The sequence below is a fragment of the Pygoscelis adeliae genome, unplaced genomic scaffold, assembly GCF_000699105.1.
Source record: "Pygoscelis adeliae isolate BGI_AS28 unplaced genomic scaffold, ASM69910v1 Scaffold513, whole genome shotgun sequence".
NCBI lineage: Eukaryota > Metazoa > Chordata > Aves > Sphenisciformes > Spheniscidae > Pygoscelis > Pygoscelis adeliae.
Genome location: NW_008824591.1, coordinates 2,423,787 through 2,440,999, shown reverse-complemented (window position 1 = coordinate 2,440,999; position 17,213 = coordinate 2,423,787). Strand labels below are relative to the sequence as shown.

General features: G+C 45.9%; 1 protein-coding gene across 12 annotated transcripts in view; it reads left to right on the top strand.

The window, feature by feature from the left end:
• Positions 1-17,213, top strand: part of EPB41 (erythrocyte membrane protein band 4.1) — an 85,665-nt gene that overhangs the window by 42,975 nt on the left and 25,477 nt on the right. For 4 of the 12 annotated variants that reach the window (XM_009322244.1, XM_009322243.1, XM_009322241.1 and 1 more), the window contains exons 5-15: positions 2,128-2,170; positions 4,189-4,264; positions 4,768-4,986; positions 7,237-7,324; positions 7,900-8,052; positions 8,938-9,035; positions 9,384-9,556; positions 10,638-10,751; positions 12,112-12,240; positions 13,347-13,448; positions 14,989-15,200. In XM_009322244.1, coding sequence (XP_009320519.1) covers positions 2,128-2,170; positions 4,189-4,264; positions 4,768-4,986; positions 7,237-7,324; positions 7,900-8,052; positions 8,938-9,035; positions 9,384-9,556; positions 10,638-10,751; positions 12,112-12,240; positions 13,347-13,448; positions 14,989-15,200 — 1,407 coding nt within the window. Of the gene's footprint in view, positions 1-2,127; positions 2,171-4,188; positions 4,265-4,767; positions 4,987-7,236; positions 7,325-7,899; positions 8,053-8,937; positions 9,036-9,383; positions 9,557-10,637; positions 10,752-12,111; positions 12,241-13,346; positions 13,449-14,988; positions 15,201-16,995; positions 17,053-17,213 lie in introns of all 12 variants that reach the window. The other 8 variants (XM_009322250.1, XM_009322249.1, XM_009322248.1 and 5 more) reach the window with 4 other exon arrangements.

Sequence of the window (17,213 nt, the reverse complement as noted above, 5' to 3'; positions counted from 1 at the left end):
TTACTGTCTTTGGTATCTTGCTATTTTCTTGTATGTGAAATTTGCTTCCATGTATATAGCCTGGACTTTCTACTCTAGGAGTTTGTTGTGCTTGCAGAGGGAGGGATGGGTGTACTTTTTGATCCAATTAAGAGCAAAAAGAGTTTAGCTGGAGCAGCTCAACTTCTCACACTTGTGCTGTGGGTAGCTCACTGCTGCATCTCCAAGACCCCCGGGACTTGCTCTTCTTGCATCCGGGCATGCTGGCGTCGATTCTTCCGAAGGCAAAAGCGTTCACCTCCTTCCCCCCAGCCAACAAGGGCTAAGGGGCTGTGAGCTTTTCAACTGTAGGGACTGAAAACAGACAGTTTTGTCAGATTTGTGTCCCACAGCTGGGAGCTGAGGAAGGTAAAGCCGCTGTGCGTGAGTTTTAGCTCCAGTGCAGAGTAAGCTGCTCGGTGGAAGTCTGGTTTGCTCTGATGGGGGGAAAACCCCGTTTTCTTGGGAATCTTTTCTGGTTACGTTTCATTGAACTTCGAAATCTGAAGCTCCATCTTTCTTGCTGTAACTTCAAACAAGACCTGACACTGAGTTACTGATTCACGGGTAGAAATCATCTTAATAGGAATCCAACAGATGAGCTTCTGCGCCTCACCCGCAGCTGTGTGGGGCAGACGGGGATGCACGTGTGTATTCCAGGACAGGGAAGGGTTGTATGTGGGATTTTCCACCTTGGTATTTAGGGAATAAACGTTCCTGGAGACGGGCATTTTCCCGCATGGGGATAGCAGAGGGTGACAGTGGGAATAGGAGATTGTGACAGTGGATAGAGCAGCTGGTCAGCACCGAAGGAGCTTGGTGCTCATGCTGCTCTGAAAGGGAGGATTGTTTCCCACTGATTCATGACACAGTGTGGATAAAAGTGCCGTTAATTGCTGTACCCGTCATTGTCTGCTGGATCAGGCAGGGTGAGTGCCGGGGATGCATGACTGCACCCCGGGCTCGGCTGCCCGAAACCCAGCCCTTATCACTGCAGTAACGAGCAGTCGTGGCACCAGTGTGGACGTAGAGATGCTTTGCTTAAAACGGTGGCCCTAAAAAGACAGCAAGTGGCACGTTTACCTTTCAAATGGATTTTGTATCCCCAGTTTTATAGGTTAGAGGGACAAGCATATAAAAAGATAAGATTAAATGTAAGTATCGCTGTCTCCCTGCCATGAAGTTACGTGTCCTTCTGGTCAAGACAGATTAGCTTGGGGGATTCAATGAATTAATTCCTTCACCTTGGGAGATCTGGACATCCAAATCCTGCTCAGGGCTCGTGAAAATGAAGAAGGTGGTTTAATGTAGCCTCTCCAGGAGGGCTGTTAGCACTGCGCCGTCACCTTCAGTGGGGCAGACCCTGACCTCTGCAAAGGCAAAGGCTCAGGCTTGACGTGCCGGGAGTTGCTCAGACCATGCTGGCAAAAGCAGGAGTTGTTTTTTGAGGCTTATGTTGCACCACGATCCCACAAAACCCCAAATTACAGAGGGGGGAGGAAAAAGGATATATTTCTAAATTTGTAGCTGAGATAATTGCTAGAAACTTGAGTCATACTTAAAAGAGACGAAGTTTATGTCACGCTCCTGTAAAATATTCCAGCCTTTCACAGCGATTGGATGTTTTCACTCGTATTTCAGTGATAAGGTTGTTAAAAACCATAGCTAATAATAGAAAGTCTTGGCAATCTTTGTTCTGAATAGGGTAAGTATGGAGACAGGGTGCCTAAAATGAATGCAAACATCCTATTTGCCTATTTTTAAAAGTGCTGGAGGAAAAAAATGTGTTGTACAATTGCCCCTCGTAGCAGGATGTGGCTGCAACCGTACCTGCTGCTATGTGCTTGCAGCCCTAATATGCTGCCTCTTTTTTTTTTTCCTCCTGTTCCTCCTGCCTCCCCTATGAGTAGCTGGTAGGTGAAGAGTTGGAAATGCACCCACCGAGACCACAGACTGGAGTAAAAGTTGTGAAAAATGCACCGTCTCTCCAGTTTCCATGGCTGCATTCGTGTCAAATGTTGTCTTTTTGCCGTATTTTTAGTTATTTGCAGTTTTCTGTGGTGTTTCTGGAACGTCTGTTACACTGTGAATGTTTTTATCCTCTTACAGACGTGGCTGGATCCTGCCAAAGAAATAAAAAAACAGGTTCATGGTAAGTAGATTGAATTTATCATGCGGGGGTGTGTGGTTTCTCCCCCCTTCCCTAAGCAAGCGTGGCTTTGATGGGTGATCTGGGGGGCCAAGGATGGGTGAGAGTTCGGGTGAGGGTGTCTGGCAGGGATTGGCACAAGTTCAAGCAGCCTGCGCATCCTTTCTCCTCTTCTTAAGTACTCAGTGATGCTCTAGATTTAGGAAAAAATGTAATTTCCTTGGGAGAACGTAACTTGGGGTGTGTTCACCCCAAACCCACGCTACCCTTACTACCATGCGACGCTGAAATGGGAGATCTGCTCCCTGCTGGAGGATGGGAAAATAGGTGTCTGGGAACCATTTAAATCTCAAAGGAGACTGGGAGAGCCTGAGCAAAATTGCATGCTGTAGCAAGGTTTTATGGACTCTGAGGCTGTTTTGGGGTCCAAATAGGAATGATAAATGGCTCAAGTAGTATCGGGAGGAATGCCAGATGCTCTCCAAAAATGTATTTTAAGGTCTGCTTGCGCTGAATTAGTTCAAGATGAGGGCAGTGTCAAATAAATTTGAGGCTTTTGTTTTCTCTCAGGAGCAAGTCTGACTGCTTTGAAAGTACTGTTTTACGAAAGTAAAATACTGTTTTACGTATGCTTTTGGTGGGGGGCGCAGAACAAAATGTGTCATTAAGTACAGATTAGGGGGGAAATGCCGCAGGGCTGCGGAGTAGGAACAGCTCCTGCCCTTGTCAACTTCTCTGAATCGATAGCAGGATGTGTGTAAAGGGCATGAGCTGCAGGTAAAATTCAGCTCGTAAGTGTAATGAGCAACCTGCTGTGGAATCTGGTCCCCTGAGATGGGTTAAATGGCAAATTATTTGAGTTTACTTGAATATATGTTGAATGTACATATGAATATGTGTGCACCGATAGATATTGGTGTACATACATAGGGAGTCAGTCTCTGCATCCTCCTTGCAATACGTAGGAAACCTCTGCTACCTAAAATGTCTTCTTGGAATAACTTGTTTTGAACTGTGTATAATGAAAACAATATGCCTTGTGTTTAATCCCAGTTATGGCGTTGCGTAAGAAGTAAATCCATGAATGCTACGTCCCCCCTCCTCCCTGTTTGAGATTGCGATAAATCTCTGAGCAAGTTAAGCGCAGGGGTATCGTCTCTTTCTGACATAAATATTATTTTGAACTAGTGTTAAAAGGCACAGCAGGGGGGAGCTGTAACTATGAAAATTACTTTGAGTGCTTAATGGGTCGGTCAGGACTATTTTCTGCAGGTAAACGTGATTATTTTCAAGAAAAAGAGAGAGTAACCCCTTCAGCTGTGTCACCTAGACTGTCCATACCACATATAATGCCAATTCTAGGTGTGATTATGTGGATTCTCACTCCAGCTAATGCCTGTAACGGTGCCATACAAGGTTTGCAACAAGCTGTATTGAAGCATTTAGGTCTGGACTTGTAAAGCTTTTCCTGTCTTGGTGCTTGCTGTTTCTTCCAGAGTTTGATGCTCATATTGTGCCGAGTTTAAACCGTGGTCTGACCGCCCGACTACAGTGCATTAGGCTGCTGAGTGAATTAGCACATCTGCTCCTTATGAGAAATTTGGAAATTGGGTCAAGTGATAAAACAGTATTAATTCATTAACTTATAGCACACGGCTGACCTCTCTTCATGAATCTATCTTTTTTTTTTTTTCCCAATCAGTGAAAAAATATGTGAGTAATTTAGCCTCTTAGCAATGAATTTAATTTTTTCCACAAGTTGTGGTTTATTCCCGTGTATTTGCCTGCCCTGCTTTGTTTTCTCCTGCTTGTATCTTAGCTCTTGTAAATGAAATCGTATCTTATACTGTCTGCTAGGCAGCAGCTAGCTGGGCGAGCGAGCAGTATTAATATCAGTATTATGATCCGCTGGCCGTATTTTGAAGATCAGACTGGATATCTCCAGCTTTTTTGTAACGACTGACTATCATGAAGCTGTTCTGGTGTGTTTATTTTTCTCAACCTCTTCTTCGTAATTGCAGGAGGTCCCTGGGATTTTACCTTCAATGTCAAGTTTTATCCACCGGATCCCGCACAGCTGACAGAGGACATAACCAGGTGAATTACCTGGGAATCTTGCTACCAGCCAGGGAGCTCGCTCAGCAAAGCAATGAATATTGAATAGAAATTTTTAATATTTGGGTGTTATTCCATGCTTCAGCAAGGAGATCTGATGTCTGATAACAGTTTGAGGGGTTTTTCGGTTGTTTTTAGTGGATGTGTGGGATGCTTCCTCTCTTCACCGAAGTCCATATGTGTAAAGCAGTGTCATTTATAATCCTGGCATGTGTGTGTTTGTGTAGAAAAGTACATTTTTATTTAAAAATAAGATTTTCTGATTGTAAGTGTCCTCTACTCCCTTTGCAGAGTGGAGTAAGTCTTCCTGTCCTCCACGCTGTTTACTGAGGGAATATCGCCCCATAAGTAAAAATACAGGTGGAAATTAGAAACAAGCACCATGCTGCGTTCATCAGTGGCATAAAACCAGAGATTCTGTTTGATCCTTAAGTTTCTCTATGCTCTCTGTAAATAGTATTTTGATTATTTCCCCCCCTCCCCAGGTATTACTTGTGTCTTCAGCTTAGACAAGACATCATTACGGGGCGGCTGCCCTGTTCCTTTGCGACTTTGGCTCTGCTGGGTTCGTACACGGTCCAGTCCGAGCTGGGAGACTACGATCCCGATCTACACAGCCCAGATTACATCAGTGAATTTAAATTGGCCCCAAACCAGACGAAAGAGCTCGAAGAGAAGGTTGTGGAGCTTCATAAAACATACAGGTAAGGTGCGGCGGCTGGAGGACTTGTTCGTGCACAGCAGCCTGAAATAATGGCAATAATGGGGCTTTCTGGTATTTTCCCCACCTCTGTTGTATGCTTTTGATTTCCTGCTGCACCAATTTTTTAATGTTGGCAACAGAAGCTTTAGCAGTAAGGTGTGAATTTTCAGCTACTGAGAGCACCAGCTATTTAAAAAAGATCTAATACTTTATAACAAAATCTCTCTAGAAGCTGGAATTCGTTTTTCCTGCGTGAAGAAGAAACTGTTTTTAGAAAGCAGATGCAAAGCCTTGCAATTGTTTATTAATATGTGCTCTTTTTCAACAGTGTAGCCGTGAAAGTGGTTTTATATCATGTGAAAATACAAAGTTTGCTTGTTTTAACCTTGCCCTTTGTCTTTTTTTTTTTTTTAAATATTCGCTTTGGGATTTACGTCATTTTTGGACTGCAGTCTGGTTGGAGCAGATCTCGTCTCTGTGTATACGCTATAGCCTACAGCATGTTTGGGGTTTTCTGCTGCCACATTTAATAACACTTCCTAACGTGGAAGTATTCCAGATGACGCAGGAGGTGTAAACCTGCAGTTAGGCTGTCCTCCTCGTGTTTCCCAGTGCGGCCATGACCTGGGCAGATGTGTCTTGTTCAGGCAGGGTTGAAGGACTTCTGGGAGTCCCCCTGGAGACTCCAGATTAAAGGGTCACAGCAACCGAACCTCTTCCTCGCTTTACTTTGAGCTTATTTTCATCGATGCTCTTGAGTGCTTGGATTGCAGAAGCTGTGCGGAGCTGTGTGCTCGCCAGCGCAGAGGGCTGCAGTGGAGAGCAGCCAGCCGGTAGCTTCTGCACCCTCCCAGAGGTACATTTGGGTTTTAAGAGAAAAAAAAAAAGCCCATAAAACCACTCCATGATACTGAAGCCTTCAGCTGGCAGCCCCTTGACCTGTGAAAAGCTGCTGGCTGATGCACTAAAAACGAGAACAGCGAAGACGAGACCTTCTCGCAGGCAGATGGGAACTAATAACCTGAGTGCAGTAGGGAAGGGTGGACGTGTGCCCCGGGCTGTGACCAAAGCTACAACTAACACCTCACTCAACCCCGCAAATCAATACTTTAAATTGATTCCCCTCCATTTGCACTGAGAGGAGAGGAAATGAGGGAAAATAAGTATGGGGCCGCTGACAAGCTTCATGACTTGAAGTCAAAGGCCATTAGCTGTGCTAGAAGTGGCAGATCATGTTGCTGAATTATTCATGGCTTCATTAGAAGGATACTTCAAGGTATAGGATGTAGTTATATTTAATCTACTTGTGTGTGCAGGAGGGAGGAGGCAATATGCACCCGTTTAATTTCTGGCCCGTATTCTGTGGACATTAAACTGTCAGAGGGTTTTCAGTGGGAAAACTCTGCTAAACCATGCTCCATCTCTTGCTACTTTATCTGCAAAGCACAAGGCACGTGTCGGAGATAGCGACTGCTCCTGGGTCTTTCCTAGAGGATTGTCCTTACAGTCGTCTTTGTCTGCCCCGTCTCCCACCACTAAAACCTCTATTTACATCGCACACAAGATGTGTGTGAGCGCTTAGTAAGAGAGACGTCAAAGCAGGGAATGAAATGAAATGTATACAGCCGAGTACTCTCCCAGCAGAGCTGTTAGATGTACCTCGTACACCAGAAACTTATTAACAAGGGCACTTCAATAACGTTGATAATAGCCTCCATTATCAGGATGTTTCTGTTAAGCAAAGTTGTGTGGCGTTGCCCCTCCTGCAGACAGGGTACCATCTGTTCCCAGAAAACGTCTCATTCATCTGGTCTGCCCCAGTAGGAATCGCTGCCGAGTGGTCTCAGCTGTCCTTGCGTTTGGTTTGGAGAACAATAGCTGGGTTTGGGGGGGGGGGGTCTGGAGGCAGGAGGTCTGGGAGGACAGTACCTGTCACCCTCTGCCTTCAGCTGAATTGGTGTTTCTTGCACTGAATCAAGTTTTGGACCCTGTACCGCACTTCCTTGCTGGATAACTTGCTTTCTTGTCTGGGGTCTGTACAGCTCCACAGAAATAAGGTGCATCTCTTTTATGAGGATGTCTCAAAGCATAAATTTGTGCATTCAGAGCAATTTAGTAATTTTTCATCTGGGCACAAATTGTGTTGAAAGCAAAAGAAAATCTAACGAGTAAATGGTTTTGTGAAGTCTGATCTGTCCCCTCCTAAAAGCAACAGTTATGGGAATACGAAGCCCTTTCTCTCTTTCCTCAGATCCATGACTCCAGCCCAAGCAGACCTGGAATTTCTTGAGAATGCAAAAAAGCTGTCTATGTATGGAGTCGACCTTCACCAAGCCAAGGTGAGAATCAACGTGTGTGCACCTGCCTGTGGATTTTGTAATTTGATTATCCTTCCTTTGCAGGAGCAAGTTTCAAGGGGGTCCTTTTGAAAGATATAGGAAGTAAGCTGGCTACTGGTACAGAAACACAGACACACAACAGAAATGCCTCAAGCACCGTTGCGAGTGTTTTAAGAGAAATGATTCTTCCCGATTGCTTATTATTTATATATTACAGGAAGCTTTACAAAGCTACTGATGTAGACAGGCCCTTGCTCTGAGGAACTTAGAATAAGGCTCTGACCCTGCAAGGTGAGCTACTCTGCTCAGAGAAATGCAGGGTAGACTCTAGAGCAGCCCTTTGAGCTAACGGCATCGCAGGAGAGATCTGCAGAAGGGAGGAGGTTGTAAGGAGAAGCGTGAAGGAAAAGCAAGCCTGGCCCTGGCTGCATAGGGAGCTAGAAGCTGAGGTCTGGGTGGTGGGGAGAGGAATTCAGGAGAGCCTTGGGGGAAGACCAAAGGGGTAATTTGGAGGACAGACATTCTCCTGAAATTTGTAACTCTGACACTGCTTAAATCCTCATCTGTTTTCCCAGGACTTGGAAGGGGTGGATATCACTCTGGGAGTCTGTTCCAGTGGCCTTCTTGTTTACAAAGATAAACTGAGAATCAACCGCTTCCCTTGGCCCAAAGTCCTGAAAATTTCCTACAAACGCAGCAGCTTCTTTATCAAGATTCGGCCAGGGGAGGTGCGTCCTGACTTCTTTGTGCTCGTGCCTTCTTTAATTGCCTTCTGATTATCACTAACGTGTATGCTTCACGGGGGGAGGGAGCAAGCTTTTCTTTGAATGAGCATTTTGCACTCTATTGGGTTTCTGATCTTGGCTTGGTATTAAGTTCAGCTCTTCAGGTAGTGCCCGCTGACCTTGCTGAAGCTGTAAAACAGCAGGTGACAATTTAAACAACGTGTCATCCAGCACCACCTCCTGGCACTGTGTGGTATTCCCAGCATCCAGAGGAAAGCAGTGGGAAGTTCACAGTTGAGACTGGCAGAGGACTAACTCTGTTTCTGGAAACAGGGCAAGACAAAGGCTCTTTGTCTCACTTTAAAAAAAAAAAAAAAGGAACAAAAAAAAAAATTACAGAGCATACCTTTTCACTTAGACTGCCGCAGGCAGGGGGCTGGCTGCCCTGATGCTGCCTCTCGTGAACAGGGAGATCCCTGGAACAGCCTGGCTGCTGGAAACACGGTGGGGAGAGAGGCTATAATGGGCTTCTGCCTCTTTACTCCTCTCCTCCTTCCTCCTGCTTCAACTACCATGACCCAGCCTTGCAGGGAGGTCAATTTTCAACCCCGTCCTGCAGCTGGGCAGCGTGATGAGTCTGAATGGCCGCAAAACCCACGGCATGCTTCTCTGCAAATCCTGGTGCATCCTGAGAGATGCCCGGGCTTGTGGGCAAGCCCTGTCTTTTCTGGGACCTGAGCTCCTCCTGCACATCATGGAGTGAGTTCAGCTGCTCTTGGGCTAGACCAAGACAAGTCTGTGCCGCAGCAGAACAGGTCGATGGGCTGGGAACTGGACTCCTGCCACACTTATTTCTTGCTATACTTAAATAACTTCTATTTTCCGCAGCAAGAACAGTATGAAAGTACAATTGGGTTCAAGCTACCAAGTTACCGGGCAGCGAAGAAACTGTGGAAAGTATGTGTTGAACATCACACGTTTTTCAGGTGGGTTTTCTAAACGGTAGGCTTGCCTTGAATAACTAATGCTTTAGATAAGCTGCTGAAGAGGAGCACTCCTTCAGCGTTCCTTGGCGTTTCACAAAAATTGGAGTGAAATGGTTGCAGAGACATTAGGTGTTTATATTGCAATAAATTTCTAGGCAGTTTGCGCTTCATAAGATACATAAGACAGAGGTCTTCTAGCTGATGTAGATGTGGGGCTTATTGTTAGTGTATGTTGTTTTGTTAATCAAGCATATGCAGAGACTTCTTTAACTTGTATTTTAATTTCTCTTTACCTGCCGCTTCCTAGATCTGGAGGTACGATTTTTTAATTGTGTGTGTGGTTTTCAGGCTGACTTCCACCGAGGCCATCCCGAAGAGCAGGTTCCTGGCGCTGGGCTCCAAGTTCCGCTACAGCGGCCGGACGCAGGCGCAGACGAGGCAGGCGAGTGCCTTGATCGACCGACCTGCTCCACAGTTCGAGCGGACGGCAAGTAAGCGAGCCTCCAGGAGCCTCGACGGAGGTGAGTGTCTGGTCCCTCTTTCCTATTCATGGCTGGATTTTGCAGGATGCTGAAATACTCCTTAAATACTACCTAAATTCCCTGCTTTAAAAGTAAAAAAGCATAACTTCTCACTTTAATACAAGACCTGGATATAAAATGCAAACCGATAGTAGTACTAGCAAGAACTGACTGACAAAAAGGATGTAGGTGGGTGCTGAAGGCTTATGGCAAAGTTCTGGCTGTAAAGATATTTCCTCATTCAATCGCAATGCATTTTCCTTTTAGCAAATCAGGAGTTAAGCTATTCAAGGATTTGCTTTGTTTAACGTAGCTTCTTAAATTACATAGTTTTCCTTGAGAGGGAGATTTTTTGCCGCAACTGAAACCTTTTCAGCATCTGTTAAAGCAATGCTAATGTTGAAGTTTGTGGCGTATCATTCAGGTGGGCTCATCCCTGACATTTTTAAAAGAGCTGGACAGCAGCAGGCTAGAGGAGGTGCGGCATGGAATGGGGAATCCCTAAGTTGCTCTCCTTGACCTGAATCATGGGGTGCTTGTAAAATTAGGATCCAGGGCCGAGGGGAGCGTCCCTTTGCACCGAGGGCACCTGATGGAGCAAGAACAGCGTTGCTTTGAGCCCTGAGGTCGTGCTGCAACCTGGGAGGGAGAAGGGCTGCCCCAGTGCCCCATGGCCAGCAGCAGCCAGGCTGCCCCTGCTCCTGGCATGGGTTTACAGGGCTCAGCGACACCCCGAGCCTGGGCTTCATGCCTCAGAGCCGGGAAGGAAAGGGCTGCTTGGTTTGAGCTCTGTACCACAGCAAAGCAAAATGCCTGCTTGCCGGCAGTCCAGGTGTGCGAGGTTACCCAGGCACGGTGCACGGAGGCGAGGGGATCAGCGAGGTTGGTTGCCCCTTGGCCATGCCATGTAGACCATTATGATCCTAGATGAGTAGAGAAATCCCCGTTGCAATCCCGCACCCAAATGTCAGGGCTTGGAAAAGAGCAGCCTGTGAATGTAACACCTCTGTCCCCGTTGAAGTCTGCAGCCTTTTTCCATCTGCTGTGTGGGCAGTCGTTAACATGTGCCCCGTTTCTTCAGCTAAACGTGTGACTCAGAAAGTTGAGTTCAGAGCCGTAAAGGAAGAGAAGCAGGAGGTGGTGGTGGTTGAGGTTCCCGAACCAAAACCCGCGGATCAGATCCGAGAGAAGCCAGGTATAGCTGTGGTGGTGGCTACAACTCTTCTGCAGCGCCTTTCCTATCCTTTACATGCTTGTTCCTGACAACCTAAAGTTTCACCAAATCTGGCGGCTTTCTTTTTCCTTTCTTTGCAAGAAGAGTTTCACAGTCAGAGGACAGACAGCCCGGCAGAGCCCCGGCTCTGGGAGATGCGTTAAATTTCCATCTTGCACCTTGTCAGGCGGTAATTCTTGTGGGGAGGTGGGGAAAAAGTTCAGGATGTGCTGGAACTTGGGAACTGTCTCCTTATTAAATTTGGGTGGTTTTCTAAATGTGGATTAGAAAACTTTAAAGTTTGATCTTGAAACTTCTCATAAAGCTTCTGGAATTCTTCATCCCGGGACCTGCTTGCCATTTTTTAAGCCTATTCTAGGTTTTTTTGGTGGTTTGAGAAGTGCCACCCATTTTGCTACATGGGGCTTATATTTCTCTTAGATAAGTACTATTAATAAATATTAATGCCCTTAAGAGGTGTGTAGGTACAACAATATATTTGATACTAATAAGCATATCACAGCAGTGGTGCTGTCAAATATTTGCAGTCTTCATCACTTCAATAGCGAATGCCTGCGGTGCGTTAGGGCTGGAGATAATTCATATGCAAATGCATTGTGTACTGCTCCACTTGCCTGCTTCCACCCTGATTTTTTTTTTTTTTTTTTTTACAGCACGCTTTTGACATCGCTGTTTTTCTGGTAGGAAATCTAGACCAAGCTTTCATAAAGTAATGTGGCAGACTGTCTCCCCACCACTGTCTTGCCTTGAATTCTCACTAGTCAGCATCGCCTGGCAGGGGAAGCCTGATGCTGTAAAAACAGGAGGTGGAGAATTAACATTTAAGACACCAGGATAGATGGCTGTATGTTCTTAGTTTTTAGATTTGAAGTTGATCGCTCAAGTACATTTAATTAAAGCTGTTAGTTTTTATACAGGTTTTTATCTAGAGGAACCTGGGTGCGTTTTTCTGGGATTTTACCAGCCAGCACCTGCATCTCCCCAGACTTTGCAGGCAGAGCCCGTCCTAGTACCGCACTTGCGAGCCGTTCGAGTGTCCCCACGTATCTCTGCCTGGGCAAGAAGCCTGCAAAGCTTATTTGTGTTGGTTTTTTTCCCCTCTCGTCCAATACACTGTTGGGCCTGGCAGCACTAGAAAGACTGATATGCAATTGCGTGGTGAAAAATTACTATTGAGCTGCCTGGTTTAAAAACCTCCTTGCTGTTCTCCGCCGCTGCCTTGGAGAGGGATCTCCTCTCATTCTTTCCTCTGCTGTGGCGACCGTGGTGTGTCCGTGCGATTCTCCAACGGCTCTGTTAACGCATGCAAACCTCTTTCTAGCCAAACACGCTCTTGAAACTTTTGAAATGAAACCCATTGCAGAGGAGGAAGAGGAGGAGGAGCAGGTAGAGGTGGTTAAGGTTCCTGTTGCTGAGCCAAAGCTACCGGAGCCGTTGCAGACATGGTCAGGTACAGCCGCAGCGGCGTTTGCCATCGGTGTGGCTCCTGCGGCCGCCCGTGCTATGACCTGCTGGGTTGAAGTGATGCAGTGCTGTAAGACGGAGGTTGCGTTGTTTGCAGTGGTGTTCATTGCCATTAAAATCACACTCGGCTTTGCAAGTGTGCTGTAATACACGAGCGCTGCTTTATCGGGTTGTGCCTCTGATTGAGACGAGGAGGTGCCGTGCCGCGGCTTGGCTGTGTGCCTGCGTGTTGGAATGAGTGTGCGATGGCCTTGTAACGCTCCTCTGTTCCTGTCCCTTCTTGGAAGGTTCGTTCCTCTGAGCTGTAGGAATGTGTGGTGCCTGAAAATCAGGTTGTGTGCCATGGGACTGCTGGAGGTCACCTACACTCTGCTTTTTTTTCTTTGCTAGGGAGCCTGCTTCTTCCCTAGTTGGGTTTTTTTTTCAGAGCAACTTCACTGCTGCAGACAGATACACCCTAATCTTAATTAAAAGCAGAGTTGGTTAGTCATTGCAGGAAGAGGAGATTGAAGCCGTGGAGGGAGGTAACTGGGAACTTCACCTGTTTTCTTGAATGTTATGAAAAACACTAAACCAGCCCCTGCGCTTAGATTCGAGGCTATCCCATGGGATGGGCTGCAGCGGAGCAGACAGCGGCCAGTGTCAGACCCGAGCACCTCCAGGGGTCTCCTGCTGCAGCTGCCCCTTCTCCTCATTCACCTCCTGCACTTTTTCCTCCTCTTGACACTTTTGTTCCCGGCAGGGACTGTTTTCTTGGCTGGGGTGATGATGATTGGTATTTTAAATCTCATATTTTGGAGCGGTGCTCTTTACTGTGTTTAAATCGTCATGTGTCAAAATAGCTAAAGCTAGTAAATCAAGAAAATATAATTAAAATAATGTGGTTCTGGACAGCACAGAACTCGTTGCTGAATATCAAAGGAAAAGCGTAGGATCTTTTATTATTTTTCCTACATGTCTTGATGCTCTGAAGCGCTGTGAGAGAAGCAGGAGTCCCTAAAGAGAGGTGGCCCTGTGGATTTACTGATGGCAGTATTTGCTTTGCGACTTGATCTTCGAGGTGGCGTTTTAACACCTGCATAACTTTTTTAGCCACACATGCTCTTGGCAATGTTGAGATAAGCCCAATTGAAGAGGAGGAGGAAGAAAAAATGGTGGTGATGAGAGAACTAGAGCCGGTCCCACAGGAGCCAGGTACCACCACGAGGGCTTTGCACACCCGGCATCCTCCTAACCCCGACTGTTCCTGCCGTCTCACCGTCCCTCTGTACAACCTCCCTGGCGGCTGTCACCGCTTCTGTGGCATAAATAACACCGGGACACGGCACTGGTTGTCCTTCCAAAAGGATAACACAATGTCTGGCTCACAGAAATGAACTGCCATGCCGAAGAGGGGGGGAGATAACACAGATGGCGGTGGTGGTTTGGGGTCTTAGCGTGGATTTTCAGCAAGACGGTATGTCTAGGAGTTTGTCTTAAAAGTGTAATTTCAGTCTCTGAAAAATCAAGTTCTTTTTTGCCCCTCTACCTTGTATGTTTTTGGCCACATGGATACTTTATTCTGTACATGTTTTATACACACAGAGGAGATGCAGTTATCTTTTCAGTGAAACAGGAATTCTTACTAAGGAGTTACTTAAAATTACGATTTCTTCTTTAACGCCAAATTTTCTAGTGTCTGACTAGCTGGATGGACACTAGTAACCTAGCGTTGGCTGGGGTAAGTTACACAGTGTGACCCTTGCTGCCTAAATTGTGACTTTAGGAATATGAGACCACGTCAAAGGAATTCTTTCAGGTGACTAGGTATATTTTTAGTGGAATGGCCATAAAAACCAACATTGGGAGAACTAAATAGCTTATTGCGTCTATAGGTACACGCAGTGAATTAATTGGGGCTTGCTTTGTCGCACAGTATTGGCTGGAATATTTTGGCGGTGTCAGGCTTTTCAGGGATCGGGAACTGTCTGGGAAATCAGGAATCGAAGGAAAGAGTAGGCAGTTGATTTTGTGTGTACCTAGTGCTTGTATTTAAGGCTGTCATCCTCTGGAAAGATGATTTTTTTGGCAGCATGCTATTCATTTCTGCGCTGTCACTGATCTGGAGATGCTGGGTATCTTCTCGCAGCGGTGCCTTGGGCTGCAGCAGGAGATACCCATCTCAGACACGCAGCCTCAGCCTGCTTTGAAACCCACCTGGAAGCTGCTGTAAAGTTTTATAGAGCAACGCTTGTTGATTATTTTTTGTCTGAATTGCTGAAAAGAATGGGGAGATGGGGGAAAGCCTGTGTTGCCCTTCCAGAAACCATCCATTTCTGGTTGAGGAGATGCCAGTGAGTCAAGAACTCACCACAGCTATAAGTGTTTCTATTTTAATGGCTGCATTGGGATGGACTTCTGTGTCTGTTGTGTGTGAAGGACCCAGAAATCGATGGCACGGTGTCAAAAATAGATCCGCCTTTCTGGTGTGGCTTCTCTGCAGAGTGCAAGCTTGCTTTTTGTAAACCATCTGTTGTGGGGTTTTATTTTATTTAAACCATAAGGAAAATAATCACAACTTTCACGTACTAAATGCACAAGCTGCTTTGCTCAACATCTTTATTTCTTTTCCCCTTTTTTCCTCCTCCCTTTCTTTTTAAACGGCAGCACTGTAATTTGGAAAGACTTTGCCCGGTGCTTTAGAAACATTGCCCGCTCTGAACCTTGTCCCTGTCTGTCTCTCCCCCATCCTCAGCAGTGGCCGTGATAACCCCCGAGAGGAGTCCCCGTCCCACCTCTGCCCCGGCCATCGCTCAGAGCCACGCTGCAGAACCAGCCCCAGCTAAGCCCGACGCGAAGGACGTGGTCGCTGCCTCTAAAGTTGAAAAGGAAGCAGTGAAACCCGACATGAGGCGTGAAGAAATCCCACCGGAGAAAGCCAAGCCGGAGCCAGCCGATGCGTCAAAGGTATGGCAGACCAGAGTCTCTCTGGAAGAGGCTGCGCTTGTGCCGGGCTGGAGCACCGGCTCTAGAAGCCGTCCCAGAGCAGCGGCTGTGTGCCCCTTCCCCTCCCGGGCAGCAAGGGGTTTATTCCTCGCCCGGGCTTCGGGTGGGAGTGAGGTACGGGGGTCTGGTCCCAGGGAAATCCCAGCCCTGACCTTCCAAGTGCGAGGGAGGGAGGAGGTCCAGGGCGGCTGGGTTTTGGTGGTTGCAGTCAAACTAAATGCAGCTTACTGATACGTGGTTAAAAAAGCTGGCAGGAATTGCACAGAACTTCATGGTAATTGAATTTAGAGCTCACCCATTGCTAAGCTGTCTCTGCTGATTCCTGGTATGACAGCAGGAGCAATTCCAGTGAAATCAGTGATACAGATCTGGTCCGCAGCCCAGCGTCTGAATGCAAATGTTTTTTACATTGATAGGCTTTCTCTGGGAGAGCTGTTAATATGTTTCTGCAAACTGGACTAAAACTTCAGTTGTGAATGGCACTGTTGAGACCATGGGGGGGGTTTATTGTTTAAATGAAATTTTTTTTAAACATTATTTGAGCTTTTTACAAGTGTCTGAGACCTCTGCTGATGTTGATCTGCGTGTATTGTTCCCATAAGTGAAAATAATGTGAAAAATTATTGTTCATATTACAGTGTCCTTAATAGTCTGCAAATCTTATTGACTGAAACCTTCCAGTGTTGCAGCAGAGGTGTATGCCTTGAGATACAATTTTCACATTACTCTGAATATTTAGCTCTTCTCAGCATTACTGGAACCACATTTTTGCTATAATGTATCACGCAGTGGGTCTTGTATGACATACCCCAGGGGAGATCACTGTTAATTAAGGTTGGGAGATGGAGGTGAAGAAAGGACAGTTGCTGTGAGACCTGTAATTTTTAAATGAAAATGCTGAAGAGATCTTCAGGATGGCACTTCGGAGTGTGCGTCGTGGCACGGAGTTCCTGTGATGCTGTTCCTGCACGGCTGCTCACCCTCCCTAGCATTAAACTGAGAAAAAGTAAATTTTATTCATCCCATCTCACTTTACTACAGGGTCTTTTCCTAAGTGCTTAAACACTAGATTTTTTTTTTTTTTCTTTAAATGTAGATGTGGGAGGAAATTGTGGATTTGAACGTGCCAAATTTACCCTGTTTCTCAAATGTAGCTGCATCACTTCTTTTAACACCCACCGATGCTTTCGCCTTCAGAGTATTTGGCAATCCAGTTTCCCTAAAATACTTTCCTCAAAGTGTTAAGACAATTTTGGCTCTCTACTTACAGACAGTAAAGAACTTAATTTGTGATGTTAGGCTTGATTTTGAAGATAGCTCTCTTCTTACTGACTCTGTGAACATAATACCTGTGCGTAACAAATGATTTTCTGCTTTTGAGAAGGTCTGTGTTAATTTGAGCATGTTGCTTTTGGTACGGATTTCACTGGGAGATCCAGCTGGAATGAAATTTGAAAACGTTGCCTGGCAAAGCTAATGCAGGTGGGAAGCCCTTCTTCAGAAGCACCAGAGAGCCCTGGTTTCAAATGCAAATAATTCTCAAGCCGAAGGAATTATTGTAAACGTGCTGTTAACTAACAGACTGTCGGAGAGCTGCGGTGTCATTAACTCTTTCCGGAGGACTGCATGTTGGTTTTTGCATGTTCACCCAGCATTTCAAAACCAACTTTATGCAGCTGTGTTTTGAAACTAAACGGTCTCTTGAAACAAGTCTACTAACAAGGAATGTTTTTACCAATTTATTTCTTAAATGTAGGTGAGGAAAACGCACATTGAGGTCACAGTACCCACCACGAATGGTGACCAGCCCCAGGTTTGTGCTAATAATTCAGTTAGGTTGCTCACATTTTTTTTTTTAAGGTTATACAGTGAGGTTCAACATAGTTAAATGAACCAACAACTTTTTTTTTTTTTATCACTGCCCAACAGCAGCAGCCTGCAGAAAAAGAGGAAGAACTGATAAGAATGAGGAAG